This window comes from Paroedura picta, chromosome 15, assembly GCF_049243985.1.
Source record: "Paroedura picta isolate Pp20150507F chromosome 15, Ppicta_v3.0, whole genome shotgun sequence".
Lineage (NCBI taxonomy): Eukaryota > Metazoa > Chordata > Lepidosauria > Squamata > Gekkonidae > Paroedura > Paroedura picta.
In genome coordinates, this window is record NC_135383.1 from 20116016 (window position 1) to 20131631 (window position 15616).

The 15616-nt window shown below is 43.7% G+C and overlaps 1 protein-coding gene across 1 annotated transcript in view; it reads left to right on the forward strand.

The window, feature by feature from the left end:
- Positions 1 to 14482, forward strand: part of GDPD1 (glycerophosphodiester phosphodiesterase domain containing 1) — a 34942-nt gene extending 20460 nt beyond the window's left edge. The window contains exons 4-10 of the mRNA XM_077311237.1: positions 2667 to 2712; positions 4490 to 4608; positions 6511 to 6600; positions 7114 to 7247; positions 10899 to 10958; positions 12271 to 12322; positions 14157 to 14482. Coding sequence (XP_077167352.1) covers positions 2667 to 2712; positions 4490 to 4608; positions 6511 to 6600; positions 7114 to 7247; positions 10899 to 10958; positions 12271 to 12322; positions 14157 to 14279 — 624 coding nt within the window. The 3' untranslated portion in view covers positions 14280 to 14482. The remainder of the gene's footprint in view (positions 1 to 2666; positions 2713 to 4489; positions 4609 to 6510; positions 6601 to 7113; positions 7248 to 10898; positions 10959 to 12270; positions 12323 to 14156) is intronic.
- Positions 14483 to 15616: the final 1134 nt, after the last annotated feature.

Below are 15616 nucleotides of genomic sequence, written 5' to 3' on the forward strand. Positions count from 1 at the left end.
AGAGTTACAAAGCGGCTTCCCCTTCCTCTCCCCACAACAGACACCCTGTGAGGGAGGTCAGGCTGAGAGATCCCTGAGATTCCTGCTGGGTAAGAACAGCTTTATCAGCGCAGTAGGGAGCCCAAGGTCACCCAGCTGGCTGCATGTGGGGAAGGAGCAGAGAATTAAACCCGGCTCGTCAGATTAGAAGTCCGGACTCCTAACCACTACACCAAGCAGGGTCTCTCCAAATCCTTCCTCTCCCCAAATACTAGAACCTTGGGGGCATCCAGTGAAGTTGTTGGGCAGTAAAAGGTAAAGATAACCCCTGTGCAAGCACCGAGTCATGTCTGACCCTTGGGGTGACGCCCTCTAGCGTTTTCTCGGCAGACTCAATACGGGGTGGTTTGCCAGTGCCTTCCCCAGTCATTACCGTTTACTCCCCAGCAAGCTGGATACTCATTTTACCAACCTCGGAAGGATGGAAGGCTGAGTCACCCTTGAGCCGGCTGCTGGGATCGAACTCCCAGCCTCATGACTACATGATTGCTGCCTTACCACTCTGCGCCACAAGAGGCTCTTTTGTTGGGCAGTAGGTTTGTGTTATTTATTTTATTGTTGTTTTTCTATCCCGCCCTTCCCCTGAGGCTTAGGGTGGGATGCAACATACTTACATATACATAATTAAAATGCACAATTTAAAATTCTACTCGCAGTAGGCACAGAGAGCTTTAAAGGAGGATTGAATGGATTCCTGGAGGAGAAAGTCATTGGCATCTAGTAGCCATGGTGGCATTTGAGGCAGCAAGCCTCCGAATATCAGTGCCCAGGGCATCATCCTCAGCCTTTAGACCAGTGGTTCTCAACTTGGGGATTGGGGAGGGAGCGGCATCTACACAACAGCCTTGGGGGATAGATAGAGATAGAGCGTTCATCTGTCTAGAGCGGCAGAAAAGAGCGAGATCGACCTGGTGGGACAAGAGGCAGAGCTGAACTGAGAAACCCTGGAAAATAACATATACAATCCTGAACAATGGATCTTCACGCCATTGGTCAGTTTTAGTTTAATTTCTGTGAAAGAACACTTGCATAATTGTATGGTTGGGGGTCACCACAACATGAGGAACTGGATTAAAGGGTCACGGCATTAGGAAGGTTGAGAACCACTGCTTTAGATCCTCCTGTTTGCCTTCCAGAGTAACTGTGAGACCAGATGCTGGACGTAGTAGTCCACTGGGCTGATCCAGCAGGGCTTTTCTTATGTGCGCAAATTTTATCTCTGTTAGAATCAACATCACAATCTCCTGACTCTTGCCTGTGTTCTCTAAGCTCAATCCACATATGGTCTCAGAAGAAGGAAGTAGTAGAAGGGATGGCTGGCTGGCTGACTGGCAACTGCCTGGTACTTTCTGCAACAAGATGTTATTAAAAAAAAAAAAGGATTTGTCTCCATGATTGTGGTGCTTTCAGGAAAGGCCTGATCTGCTGTGTGTTATTGAGAACTCTGTGTGAAAATTAATTTTATTTCAAGGCTTGGGCTCTGCATAAACCCCACATTTCGTTTCAAAACCTTTTTCTTTGCCAGCAGAAGAAAAGGCAAAATTGGAGAATCTGTTGCTGCCAAGTATCACCAATGCAGCCAAAAGCTTTAGCAAATTCTGAGCAATCAAACCTTTGCAAATGCAAATGGTCATCCTGGCTGGTCAGCGCACAACTTGGCTGGAATCTGACACCCAGATGATGACAGAGATGTTGACATGCATGTAGCTATTATATAGGATCTTCCTGGTGGCCCCAGGAAAAAGAGAATGTGACCCACAGAGGGCATGGGCGGAGAGAAGAGATTTAATCCCTTGGCATGGTAGAGGGGTCCATTTTGACTTAATTCTTCTGGAGGAAGAAGTTTTCACACTTGAGCTGTTATCTTGATGGCTGGTCATTGTCATGTGGAGCAGACAAAGGACTAGCTGTTTGAACAAAGACTTTAAGGGAATGGGAAGCAGCCAGGACATATTTAGAGTTGCAAGGCTTCTGTGCATGTTTGCACCCTTTCTTTGTATTCCTTGCTCTATCTGTTGCTGTGCACAGCATGTATGGACTTTCTCCTTTTAGCAAATCATAGTTATGGAGACCTCTGCGTTTGAACATGCATTCAAAGTGGGTGCCAGGAAAAGAGAGGCAGTTGTTTACTAGATTGGTTATTCCCTGGGAGTGTACAGGTATGATCACCCATCCCCGTGGAAGAGAGAGGCACTAGGCAGAGCATTTACCTGGGGGGGGGGCGTGCTGACCCTCTTGAGATGTGGTACTCAAATCGACCAGCTGGGTTTGAGTACTTGAAAGAGAAACATGAGAAAATCCCCTCTGAGAGTTGGACTAGTGGGAGAGTGGCAGGCGGAGACCTGAGATGACCACCTGGTACCAGACATCTTGAGGGGCTGAATCACAGCAGGACTTGTGGATTAGTGGGGCTGTTCTGTTTTCAGGTAATGGGTATCACAAATCTTCCTACGCTGCCCTCCAAAATGACTCATGCTTGTATGACTTTAAATGTGACTGTCCTTCCCCAAAGTATGTAGAATGAAACGAGACTGATTTTGAACAAATCAGGTGACTGGTTGATGTCCCGCTTGCAGAATTCAGCACGGTTGTATTGTTGCTAACAATCTTTTCCTGTCTTTTGGAAGGAACTCCCACCATACCTCTGCAGATTGGATGTAACTTTTCAGAAAGGTAGTGAAACAATTTTTCTGGTCTTAATATGCTCTTGAAATTTTTCATAACAATAAATGCAGTGTTACTGTAATAGTGTGTTAATTTTGGTTTACCATTATTGGTGTAGCTGGTAAACCAAATAATAAATGTATGGAGACTAGTGCCCTTCAATTCAATCAGTCTGTAAATTAGCATAGTAAAATTATTACATTATTTGTCCTGGGAGCTCAAGATAATGTTCCTGTAGCAGTTACTATGCATAGTTTATATACTGTCATTGTCAGGCTACAGTGATGTGTCTGGAAGCCACTCACAAAACTTCATGAACTGAGGATTCAAAAGTTGGTCTTTCTGTTAGATGCCTAGCCCTCCAGCAGTTACTTCATCCTGGCTGCGTTTAGGATAGCTGTTTAGGTGGGGCTTGCATTTACTGCATCTAAATTTTTATAAGCCAGGTATCCATTGTTCCAGTTCCACGGGACTTAAAAGGCAGAGCTGTTCCACCAGGCCTAACAAAAACCACCTTAAAGTATTTAAAAGGGTGCCATATAGAGGATGGAGCAGAGTTGTTCTCTCTTGCCCCGGAGGGACGGACCAGAACCAATGGGATGAAATCAATTCAAAAAAAGTTCCCTCTAAACATCCGGAAGAAGTTCTTGACAGAGCGGTTTCTCAGTGGAACAGGCTTCCTCCGGAGGTGGTGGGTTCTCCATCTTTGGAGATTTTTAAATAGAGGCTGGAGAGCCATCTGATGGAGAGGCTGATTCTGTGAAGGATCAAGGGGGTAGCAGCTTACAGTGGATGAGCAATAGGGTTGTGAGTGTCCTGCATAGTGCAGGGGGTTGGACTAGATGACCCAGGAGTTTCCTTCCTACTCTATTATTCTATGATTCTAACTGTCATCGAATTTCTCAGACCTCTCAAACTGCATTCGCATCCCCCAATCTGTTGACTGGAGAAATCTCAAACTAGGATTTTTACGGCCAGTATTGGAATTTCATTTATTCTCAAAATTTTAATCGAAATCTGGTTTTAGATTGTATCTTAGTATTTTATGTAGTTTTAAATATGTTGTAATCCACCTGGAGTCATCCAAGACAAGGCAGAATAGAAATTTAGAGAATAAATGAATAGATAAATCATTACTGCTACTTTGCAAAGGCTGCAGACTTCACTGACAAGAATGGAAGTGCTACATGTGGTTCATGTTGAGGATCCAAACGGCATGTGCATTGACAGGAGTTCTACACTTTACACCTTTTATGATACAAGGTGAATAAATAACTGAGTTTACAACCTTGTCGCCTTCACACTGCTTGGGCAATATGGGTTTATGTCCCGGATTTACTCTAGTTTTACTCTCTGACCTTGGGACCATTGTTGTGTCTCAGCCTCAGCCATTTTAAATTTGAGAATATCAGAGTTTAGCTTGAAGCGTAGTTAGGAAAGTTCACTGAATCAGCCAGGCCTGCTTCCACGTAATAGCTTAAGGATCAGGGAGGTAGTAGGTAATATTTGTGCCAAAAGACCCAAGTCTGCATGCAAGAACCTGAAAGTTTTTAAGTATGCATCTAAATATTTGAAATCTAAACGTGACATTGGAAATTTGGAATGTGTGCCTGACACTTGTTGGGGAAGCCAAGATTGGCTGTGGCTCCCTGCTGTGCATACATTTGGAGACTAACCCAGGTTGGCTGTTGTGTAATGTGTGGAATGGACCTGATGTTCCTTTCTGCAATTGACAGTAGTCTACAAGTGCCCCTTATAACAACCAAACTCTGCTTGCCTCTGTCAGAATGCTACTGCGAAGGTGAAGACAAGCGCATTCCGCTGCTGAAGGAGATATTTGAGGCCTTTCCCCATACCCCAGTCAACATAGACATCAAAGTGAACAATGACATGCTGATCAAAAAGGCGAGTTGCTCACTAGCTTTCTCTTGCTGCGGCCTTGTGCTCCAATCTTATCAAATTGGGCACATGTTAGCTCTATCGGTTTGAATGGCAGCAGCTTGATCCTTTGACCAAGATCTAGTAGGAGGAGCCCTTCTGAATTTGTATAGAACCTTCATTGGTACAACGTTATAAATGAGTCACTGTTGAAAACAACTGTTAACAATGGGATGTGGTGCTGAGACTGTATATGAAAGATACAGGATTCAGCATTAACCTGAGAAGGGAGTGAGGGGGCTGTTGGTCAAGGAAGGAGGATGGGTGAGGAAGCAGAAAATTTGTATTCATTGTTTTTGTATCCACTGTGGGAATCCCATGATCTCTTCTCCAAGTTTCCGGTCAGGACCAGACTTGTTTATCATTAACAGTGCCCTAGTAGCTTCAGGGGCTCCTAGACTGTTCCCTGGACCTTAGTTTTCATATTTGTAGAAATGTGTGATTCTTCCCTTTTCCATTTTATCCTCAAGATGTCTCTGTGGCTAGGTGGAAAAATAATAAAGCAGCATGCATCTGAGGGAATGAAGGGAACCCAGATTGTCCAAAAGATTAATCAAAAAATCATCTAAATCCCTTTGGAACCATTTTTCTGAAAAGCCTGTATGCCACCCCTCTGTATGACGTAACATTTATTTCCTTTCCTTGCATTGAAGACCCAGAGTGGCATACATTGTTCTCCTGTCCTTCATTTTATATTTACAACCACCCAGTAAGGTAGGCTAGGCTGAGAGAGTGCAATGGACTCAAAGTCACCCAGCAAGTTTCCATGGGAGAGCAGGAATTTAAACAGGGATCTTCCCGATCCTCATCTGGCACTCTCAATTGGGTCAGAAATTGTTGAAAGGCCGCACCTTCCTTTGTGCAGCACCAGGTATCTAATGTGACCTGGTAAAAGTAGCTCCACCTACTTGGGCAACAGGCCCCACAGTGTGTTGCTGCCATTGTTTTCCTTTTGTTTGGTTGCAGAGCCATAAATATCCATTGCAAAAAAGGTTGGCTTTTGTGCAAGATATTATGGAAACTGTAGTTCTGCACAGATATGGAACATTGGGTGTGTGTGTGTGGAGGGGTGGTGGTGGTTCGTAGCCACGTGCAGAAACCGCTGTTCCTAATATCAGCATTTGTGGATAGAGTCCATGGCCATTAAATGGGTTTCGTATTTATTATGTAGGCATATCCTTTGACTGTATTGTTAGTGCTTCAATATGTAATTTATACGCCAGCTGATTCATGGTTCATAGCATGAAGCAGCATTCATTGTTGAAAACCCGTGTTCTTATAAAGCATTTTGTAAACAATTTAAACACAGGTTTTCGGTGAGGCAGCTTTGAAAGATGAGCTCTGATGGTTTTCGCTTCGGTATAGAACTGAAATGGGTATGAAAGTGGCAGTATATATTGTTCCATGGCAGGTGTTGTTTTTTTCCCCTCCCCACCTCACCTTTCTCAGGAAATAAATTATTGGTAATATTTTATTGATATTTATGTTATTTTTAGTCTTATTGTTATCATTGTTCTTATTGTTTTGACTGTGAGCCACCTTGAGCAGGACTGAAGGGGTGACATGCAAATTTTCTAAACAATATCAGCGCAGGTAATTTCAAAAGAGTTGCATAAAGTTTGAAACTGTATTTTTCGGGGGTGGGGGATTAGCTTTGTCTGCATTTCCTTTATCTGAGAAAGAGCATGAGTCCAATTCACTATATCATTTACCTCCCTCAAAAGAAGAAAGTTTTTAGTGATAATCTTGCTTTGTGCCACCTTGACAGCCACCCCAGAAGAAAAATAATAACATAAATAAAATTTCCTTAATGGCTGAAGCCTGTGAGGAACGTCTGTAAGAGACCTGTGGTTTTTATACTGATCCCAGGTTTCTGAGTTGGTGAGCCAGTACCAAAGAGAACATTTGACCGTGTGGGGGAACGTCAGTCATGAGATTGTGGACAAGTGTCACAAAGAGGTAAGTGTCTGGCGCTGCTGTGCTACGGAAGTTTCATCCTGCTGCCTTGCTACTAAAGGGACTGTGGCTCAGTTAGGTGAGCTTGCACTTTGCTTGCTGAAAGAACTGGATATGTCCTTGGCATATCTAGTTAAAAAGTTCAGGAAACAGGTGCTGGGAAAGATCTTTGTCTGCCTGAGATAGCAAAGAACTTGCCGATCAGCTGACTGATCTGATGGCACACTGCAGCTTCACATAGTCTCCTACAGCAGTAGAATGTAGAATGGGGCATTGTCTTCTGTTTCCATCAACTACATATGCTTAGCTTGGCTGTTGTGGAAGTTCTGCACCATCTGGTGAAGGTTACAGGCAAACCTGGGAAGGTACTTGAAAATTAGCCACACAACCCCTTCCCCTGTCAGTTGACAATGCTGAGCTTCGCTACTACTGTTGGAGCTGACCTTAGCCACAAATTAACCCTCCTATGTTTCTCAGTTTGATTTATCTCTGTCTGTCTGTCTGCTCTCTCATCAGAATGCCCACATTCCTATCCTCTTTTGCTTGCGCCGTGTCCTGCTGCTTCTGGGCCTGTTCTATACTGGGCTCCTGCCTTTCTTTCCCATTCCGGAGGACTTCTTGGAGATTCCGATGCCTTCAATCATCCTCAAGTAAGTAGCTTGCTTTGCTTCTCTACCTGGAACAATGACACTGGCATTGCAATCTTGAGACAAGAGTTTTCCAGATTCCATGGCTGCTATCCTGTTGACTTCTTTCTCTGCTTCCAGTATCAAAAATGCGGTGGTGTTTTTAGCATCCATGAGATGACATGGCCTATTCATGCTCCAGTAGTCCTTTATCTTTTCGGTATGCTTTTCCCCAAACCTGCTTTTCTTCTAACCTTTTGGGCAGTAGCACCATCCAAAGGTCTTCCCAAACACTCTGTATGGGAAAGTGCCCATTACTTGCCTGCATTGGTACCAATTTCCTTCATTCCACTCTCTGCAGCCACCATCCCTGCTGCCAATGCAGGGCATTGTTTCTGGCGTTTGAAATTATTTATTTTATTATATATTTATGTACCACCCTCCCGTGAGGCTCAGGGCAGTTTACGCAAAACGTGAAGAATATACATCAAATCAAGGGTAGTCAACCTGTGGTCCTCCAGATGTTCAAGGACTACAATTCCCATGAGCTCCTGCCAGCAAATGCTGGCAGGGGCTCATGGGAATTGTAGTCCATGGACATCTGGAGGACCACAGGTTGACTACCCCTGCATCAAATCATAACACCAATAGTAACAATAACAGTCCCAACAGTGGGTTCCAAGTTGGACACCCAGGATTATAACAATTTATAATACAATAACTATCATAACAAATTTCTAGATTCATATTTCACTATAATACTATAACAATCAACTGTCACAATCAACCAAATTCTCTGAAATCTCAGTTTTTCCTTTTTTTAAAGGAGTCAATTGCTAACACATTGAACCCACCCCTAATTTCAAGACAGATTGAAGTGAAACCCACCTGGCTGTGCTAGGAAAGGTAAAATGTCTGAACATCCAGTCAGAAGCACCCAAGCTAGGGACCAACAACAAAGGAAGCAATGGGATGATGTCCATCTTGACCGACCTTGATTTTCAAAGTCCCCGCAGACCTGCATCGATTCCATGGAAGGGCCAGGAGTGCAACTTAGTCTCTTGACTGATTATTTTCCTTAGTTCTGCAAGAAAAGAAAGCAAACAAGAGACTAACTTAAGTTGGACAGTCACTGGTGGTTACCTTGGCATCCTGTAGTGTTTCACTGTAATTTTCCAGTGCCTTGTGCTGAAGTGAATTTAGATGATAAAATAGTGAATAAAGATTGCAAACTGTGGTCTGAAATCTCATCCAGATTGGCTGGCTGTCATTCCATGCAGTAGACCCGATCCTGACTGAGCCCCCGACTGCTGGGCATGGGGGAGGGTAGGTGTGAAGCAGGACACTCAAGCACATAGCACCCATCAATGCCTTAAGCTGTTGACAGAAAAAGAAAGGGCATAGCTTGAGTTGCAGTGGCTACTGAAGAAAGGCAAGGGAAGGAGAGACAAGTTGGGCAAGCCCTCTCTCACACACAGATTTTTTACCCCCTACCTCTTGGGCAGAAGCAGTGGGAAGGAGGGGTGTTTTACAAGGCATACCCCCATCCCTCTTCAAAACATGCATTTCAGAGAAACTCAACCACACCAGTAGATTGTGGCAATATTATTGCAATCGAGCAATTATTATTTTTAACCCCCCTGATTAAGCCTCTGGATATGGGGTGGGGGGGATATTGGCCACAAGGTCTTGAGACAAGAAAAAAGCTAGAAAACTGCTGTGTAAATGTTCTGCTGCAGCCATGAGAGCTATGCAGAATCACTGCTGTATAAACCCTTGCTATCAGTGTTTGGAAGATTCCTTGAGCTGGGTTTGCCCTTTCTGGGGAATGATTGCTTGAGCATAATGTGCGTTATTTATTTATAATTTATTTAAATAATGCCCAGCCCAGTACTGGCTCTGTCAGTTCACAACATAAAATATAAAAACACCATTAAAACCATTTAAAATTCAGTGTTTATTTATTTCTCCCTGTCACTTCTCTGTGCCATATCATTGGGGCGGGGGAGCCAAGGAGAGGAGGAAAGCCCATATGATTTCCAGCCGACCTGGCCTCAACCATAGGCCTGATGGAAGAGTTCTGTCTTGCAGGTCTTGCCGAACTTTGGCAGCTTTGTTAAATATTTAACAGCTGGCTAAGTTTTGTGCCGCCGCCATAAAAATCCAATGCTCTAACGTAGCATAGTTTTAAGTTCTATTTTATGATCTGCTTTAAATTGTATTTCATTAAATGGCCATATTCTTTTGGTCTCTTATGTATCGACTTCATATAACTTGGTCTGAACGACTGTAATAAAGTTGGATTGATTGAAATATTTAACACCCTTCTATGTTTCTGATTCTAGAAGTGGGGAGGATTGCCATCTGTCTTGCTTAGGCTCTTCAGTGCTTATCAAACAGATAACTTTCTGTCCAGTTCTGGAATAAAATGAAACATAAGGCTAAACCTTGACCACCTCAAATAAGATGAAGCTTTTTTTTGCAAGCCGAACTCTTTACCTTATGTCTGAAATAGATTTTCATCATCCCGTCTTCATGGCTGAATGCCATGGGGCATCTTTTAGCCCTTGGGGACACAGACACAGCTCAAGGTACCGGCAAAGAAGAAAGGGGAAGGAGTCAGGAACTTCACCAAGATTGTCCTAACCAAAGATTTAGAGTAGCAAAGAACAGCAATAGCTTTCAAGTTACGATCCGCTCTGGACAGTAAAACACTCACGGCAGCTCAGTAACAAGCACCGCAGCAGGTTCCTTGTATGAGTCATAACACTGCATAGCAAATCCTTTGTGTCCAATTTGATTTATCAGAAAAAGTGTTCCTCCCATGTGTTTAGTCCAGGGAAAAAGTCATCTGAGGGTGGGGAAAGGCATGAGTATGCCCTAGAAAAGATGCGTAAGATTGAAGGATAAGGAGTCTGTTGTCAGGGGATGTTAATTTTTAATATTTAGTGAGAATTTTATGCTAATAAGGCATATTGCCCAATGCCATACTTGCCCTTATTTTGTGTAATGCTGCAGGGGTATCATTTTGCATTGCTCACTTGTGGTTGGGGAAGGGCACTGAAAACTGCAGCCTGTGGGAAAGTCTCGTTCGTCAGCTCTTCGGATACTTCTATTTCTGGTCAAGACTGCAATCTTGCTTCCTTTTTCGTGTTAAGCTAAGAATCTCAGGAAATTGAAGGTTGCATTCTGCTCGCTCACAGTACATGCAGCCCTGTAGATAAATGAGGACTAACTACAGAGTGGTTCGCATCTGTCTTGCATAATTTCAAAATTGTGCTTTCTCTCTCCATGTTTAATCAGATGGTACCAAATGTTCGAGCTTGCTGGTTGCCTTCAGACTCCTGAATTTAATTTTGAAACGGTTTAGAACAAGACTTGGGGTTTTTTTTGTTTTGTTTCGATTTTGGTTGGCTGCTCTTGTGCCTTTGCTTGGGTTGGGTGTGTGACTTTCAGGGTTCTTTGCAGAAGACTCAGACTTCCAGCCATTCTTTAAACACACTGGTTTTCTCTGTAAGGTCCACGGCTCGTAACCTTTGGGACCTAGGCGCTCCTCAAGCTGAGATTGGTGCCTCTGCCACTTGTGAATTACTTTTGGTCACATTCATTTTCCTACATGTTGTCAGGGATGGTGTGTAATGGGAGTGTGACCTACGTTCTCTTTTTTCCCCTTAGGCTGAAAGAACCAGAGAAGATCTCAAGAAGTCAACGGTTTACCATTTGGCTTACTGACATGTAAGGTTTCCTTGTTGCTTGACCAAGCTGAAGTCCAGTGACACGTTAAAGAGTAATGTTCATTTCAGTATAAGCATTTGTGATTTTTTCTTGAGCCTTTTTCCTGTTGTCATATGATTACCCCCTTCTGGCTGTGCCTAAAGAGAAGAGATTCAGACATCTCCTTCTTAGAGCATCCAGTTCCCCAACCCATGCCCATCTTGTTATAAATCTGCATCATATAACAATTCATCTGAATTGGACTGTTGCTCAGAAAGCTCCTGCTTTAATAAATTAGCCTTTAAGACTACACAAAAAGGTGTTGCGTTGGCTGCAGCAAACTAACCCTATGGGATTCCTATGTAATGCAGATATATGCTGTTCCTCAAGACAACTGTAGCTAATACAATCTAGTGAAACCCTGGAAAAACTGATTGCATATTATGGGAATGTCTCAGGATACAAATTAAACAATGAAAAATCAGAAACTATAGTTTTCAATACAGATTTAAGAGGCGTTAAAAACAACACTTGGATTGCATGTATGAAAAACAGCAACCAGCTAAAGTAGTGCTGAGATGTTAAAAGTTAACATTGATCCAAACTTCTGTTAGTCTTTAAGGTGCTACTGGACTCTTTCTCTTTTCTGCTGCCCCAGATCTCGTGTTCCATCTGTACCTTGTGGCTAACAGCCACTGATGGGCCCCTGCCTCAGTCCAGTCCCCTCTTGAAGCTGACTAGGCTTGCAGCCACCACCATTTCCTGCAGCAATGAGCTCCGTGTGGTAATTATTCTTTGAGTGAAGAAGTGGACCTTTGGTCATGAAATGAAGCTTCCGTATTCTTTGGAGCACACCATGCCCTTCCCCAAGCACTAGGCTTGCTACTAGGCTTGCTCCTTAGAAGGCCAGATCCTGAAGATGAAACTCAAATACTTTGGCCACCTCATGAGGAGGAAAGACTCCCTGGAGAAGAACCTAATGCTGGGAGTGATTGAGGGCCAAAGAAGAAGGGGACAACAGAGAACAAGGTGGCTGGAGGGAGTCACTGAAGCAGTCGGGGCGAGCTTAAATGGACTCCGGGGAATGGCAGAGGACAGGAAGGCCTGGAGGATCATTGTCCATGGGGTCGCGATGGGTTAGACGCAACTTCACACCTAACAACAATGTCCTTCCCCAAAACATTCAAGGGGCATGACGAATATTGGCCATGGTCAACCTTCCAGTTCAGCTTGTGCAAAGCTCCTTTTCTTTCTTTGCATTTTCTGCCAGAGTGAGGCTGATTTGAAGACCTCAACAAATGTATGTGATGTTGCGCTCTCCCTCTTCTTTTAGGTTGCTAATGAGGAAAGCGTTATTTGACCACCTCACTGCTCGAGGCCTTCAGGTACGGCATAGCAGACTACACGAAGTTACGTGAAGTTCTACGTTTGTGTTGTCTTCTGTTCCCATCTCTGACTTAAAAAAAAAATTGCGGCTAGGATATTTGGACAAGGACATTACAGCGCATGTCCTTAACTCTGCTGCATTATAGTAGCTGGGTGAGACTGTGTGCCCTTTTTCTCAAAATATAATTTCTAGGTCTCATGGTTTTGGGGGAAAAAACCTTTTAAAAATGCAAAAAATGTGAGTGGAGATAGTCTCATGGCCAAAGTGCCACCTTGGGCAGAGTTCAGACAACAAGGGATCAATTTTGTTTATTTTGGAGGGGGGAGACACCTTAGTCCTAAGTATCTATTTGTTCTTCCCCAGAACCCCTATGTGCATAGACACACTTCTTCTGCACCACAGGTGTTGAAACAAATGTGCCTATCCAGCAAAATAAGAGTGGCTAAGGACAGCCAAGCGGAATTGGGAAATATATAATTGATGGCTAAATGTTGAGCAGATGCAGAGTCAGAGCATATGTAGATGCAGATATAGAACCAGAAGACATTAGTGTACTGCTCCAGCGGGGTCGGGGGACTCTTGAATCCATGTGGGAGGGGGAAGCAATGTTTTCTCTTCCCTCAAGTCCTTTGCATGTTCCGGAGGGCTCAGGAGGCAGGAGCTATTGGCGAGCAGGAAAAAAAAGTCTGCCTGTTAAAGTCAAGCAGAGTTTGCAGCTGATGTGGGGAGGGATTTCTTAACTTTTGAACTGTTTTCCTGTTGGTAAGTCACCTACAGCAGGGGTAGTCAACCTGTGGTCCTCCAGATGTCCATGGACTACAATTCCCATGAGCCCCTGCCAGAATTTGCTGGCAGGGGCTCATGGAAATTGTAGTCCATGGACATCTGGAGGACCACAGGTTGACTACCCCTGGCCTACAGGGAGACGAGAAGATTCTGAATGCTTGGAGGTCTCCCTTGGCATGCAGGAAAATGTTTTCTAAATTCAAAAAGACCCTCCCCCCCCCAAATTAAAGTAGCCTAGGGACAAGAAGTGTTTAAAGAGCTACAGAATGTTGAAGATGGTAGTTATCCAGTAGAGCGCTGCCAAACCAGAAATTAGTATATGGAGAAAGTAAAAGTATCCAAAAACTAGCAGGTCTCTGCGTAATAGTAATGACTCTTTGAACAAATCTACTGTGAAATAGAACGCTATATATATGTTGTGTCTCTTGGTTCGAAAACAGTCTGGTGTTGCTCATAGGTAGAAATATTTTATAGAAATGTTTACATCATGTATCAGTAATACTAGATAGGGATCCGGTATTTAACACCTGTTTCCAATGTTCTTTGCCAGTAGCCAAAGAAAGTAAATCGTATAACCCCTCCCATAGGCAATTAACTCAAGCCGGGATACATTGCCAGTTCTCTTAGCAGTGAACATCGGAGTCACTCCTAAGCAGCTATTGAAACTAGTGGAAATGATTTTTTCCATTTTCTGCTCCCATTCTTCGTGTACTTCGCATCTGAATATGTATGTATATATTTGTGTGTTTATGTATCCGTACATCCATTGTACATATAATATGGTGTGCTTCCAGCCCTATATAACCTACCGTTGAAATTTCACCAGTGTAAATGAAAACAGCAGGGACAATAAGAAATGAATGTAAGCAGATGAAGTTCACTGTAGTTAAGTCTGGAGATTAGACCTAAGGCAAGGGATTTGGTCTAAGACATTAGGTCTAAAATCGTCTGGAGATCAGGTCTAAGACCAGGGCCTGGAGGGAAAATATTTTTGGACTGCTGCATTTTGAAATGGAAATGTCTTCCTCTCCTGTCCTTCCCTTCAGGTGTACGTCTGGGTACTGAACGAAGAACACGAATACAAGCGAGCATTTGACTTGGGCGCAACTGGAGTCATGACAGACTACCCCACAAAGCTGAAGAACTTTTTGCACAACTACCCAGCATGAAAGAGTAATGAGGACGGTTCCTCCAACGAAAAGAAACGGACCGGAACAAGCCGCGGAAGCCGGTCTTTTGATCTGAGTTTTCCGGCCACACTTTCACCCCATGACAGTGGACATCAATAGCTGGGATTTTATTACCTCATTCTTAAGTCATTACACGGTATAGAGATTGTATACAGCTATATTTATTTAAAATTTTAATGGAATAGTTTACATTTATTTTCTTTCTTTTTCTTTTTGTTGTAAATAGCTTGGTTAGCCACTAGTTGCTGACCGAACAGATATGTCTAGGAAGAGACCTGCAGACAGGGTAACTCTTAGAAGTGGTAGGCATAACTTAACTGTGCAAGTTGCTGGACCTCATCACTTCCACTTCACCAGGTTTGCCCACAGAAAACATTCCAGAAAGACACTTTTCGTTGTTGCTGCCGCATTGTAAATGTCTCTAGTAAACTGGTTAAAGGGGATACCGTACCTGGTCCGTCAAGGTAGTGTGGACAGGGCCAGGGGGACAAGACAAGGAAAAACAAGATCCGGAAGCACAGAAACCTTGTTGGTGGACTGAGCATTCATTTCTTTCTCTGTGTAGCCCCCAGTCCACAGCTGCTCATTTTTTTGAGGGGGGGGGGAACCATGCCTCCACTGTTATTTCTCTCTTCTGTCCCCATGCTGTAGCAAGCCCCATTTGAACGCAGCAGTACTCTCTTGCTGCTCTCTTGGGTGGCAGCTGGGTAGGGCAAATATGGCCCAGGCACCTGATTGTTAGTCTCCCGGTGTAGCTTGTCAGACTAGCAGTCTGTGTGCTTGTCCAAAAGTGATTCCAGAAACCAGCGATAGTGCTGCTGTTGTCGGTATATTCAGGCCAGTTTATCATGCAAAGTCACTGATGTGAAGTGCTGAGTGTATAGTTATTTGAAGGGTCTTGGAGCTGTTGACTCCGGATTTTCTTGCTCGTGTATCTAAAAATGCCTCCATGCACATCTACTAACATTAGCGCTCTGTAGCCTTGGCAGGAGAGGAGGATTTCTCAGCAGCAAGCTTGGAACCAAGATGGAAATCATCGCTGTCTTCATCACCTTTGTTTTATAGCCCGCCCTTCCGGGTAGCTTCCTTTAATTTGCTGGCCCTCTTGTTCAACTGAACCAGTTGTCCGGACTCTTACGCACTGGGAAGTGTTTTAACATTTGCTGTTAACTAGAGTAAGCAGCATCCAGTTCTAAGTGCTTGTTTTTCTTAAAGGGTTGGATAATGTGTTTTAGATACATACTGGGCAGCCTGAAGAAAGTTCAGTGTAAAAAAATGACAGGGTTCTTAGAAATCTCTGCGAGTGTAGATGAAGC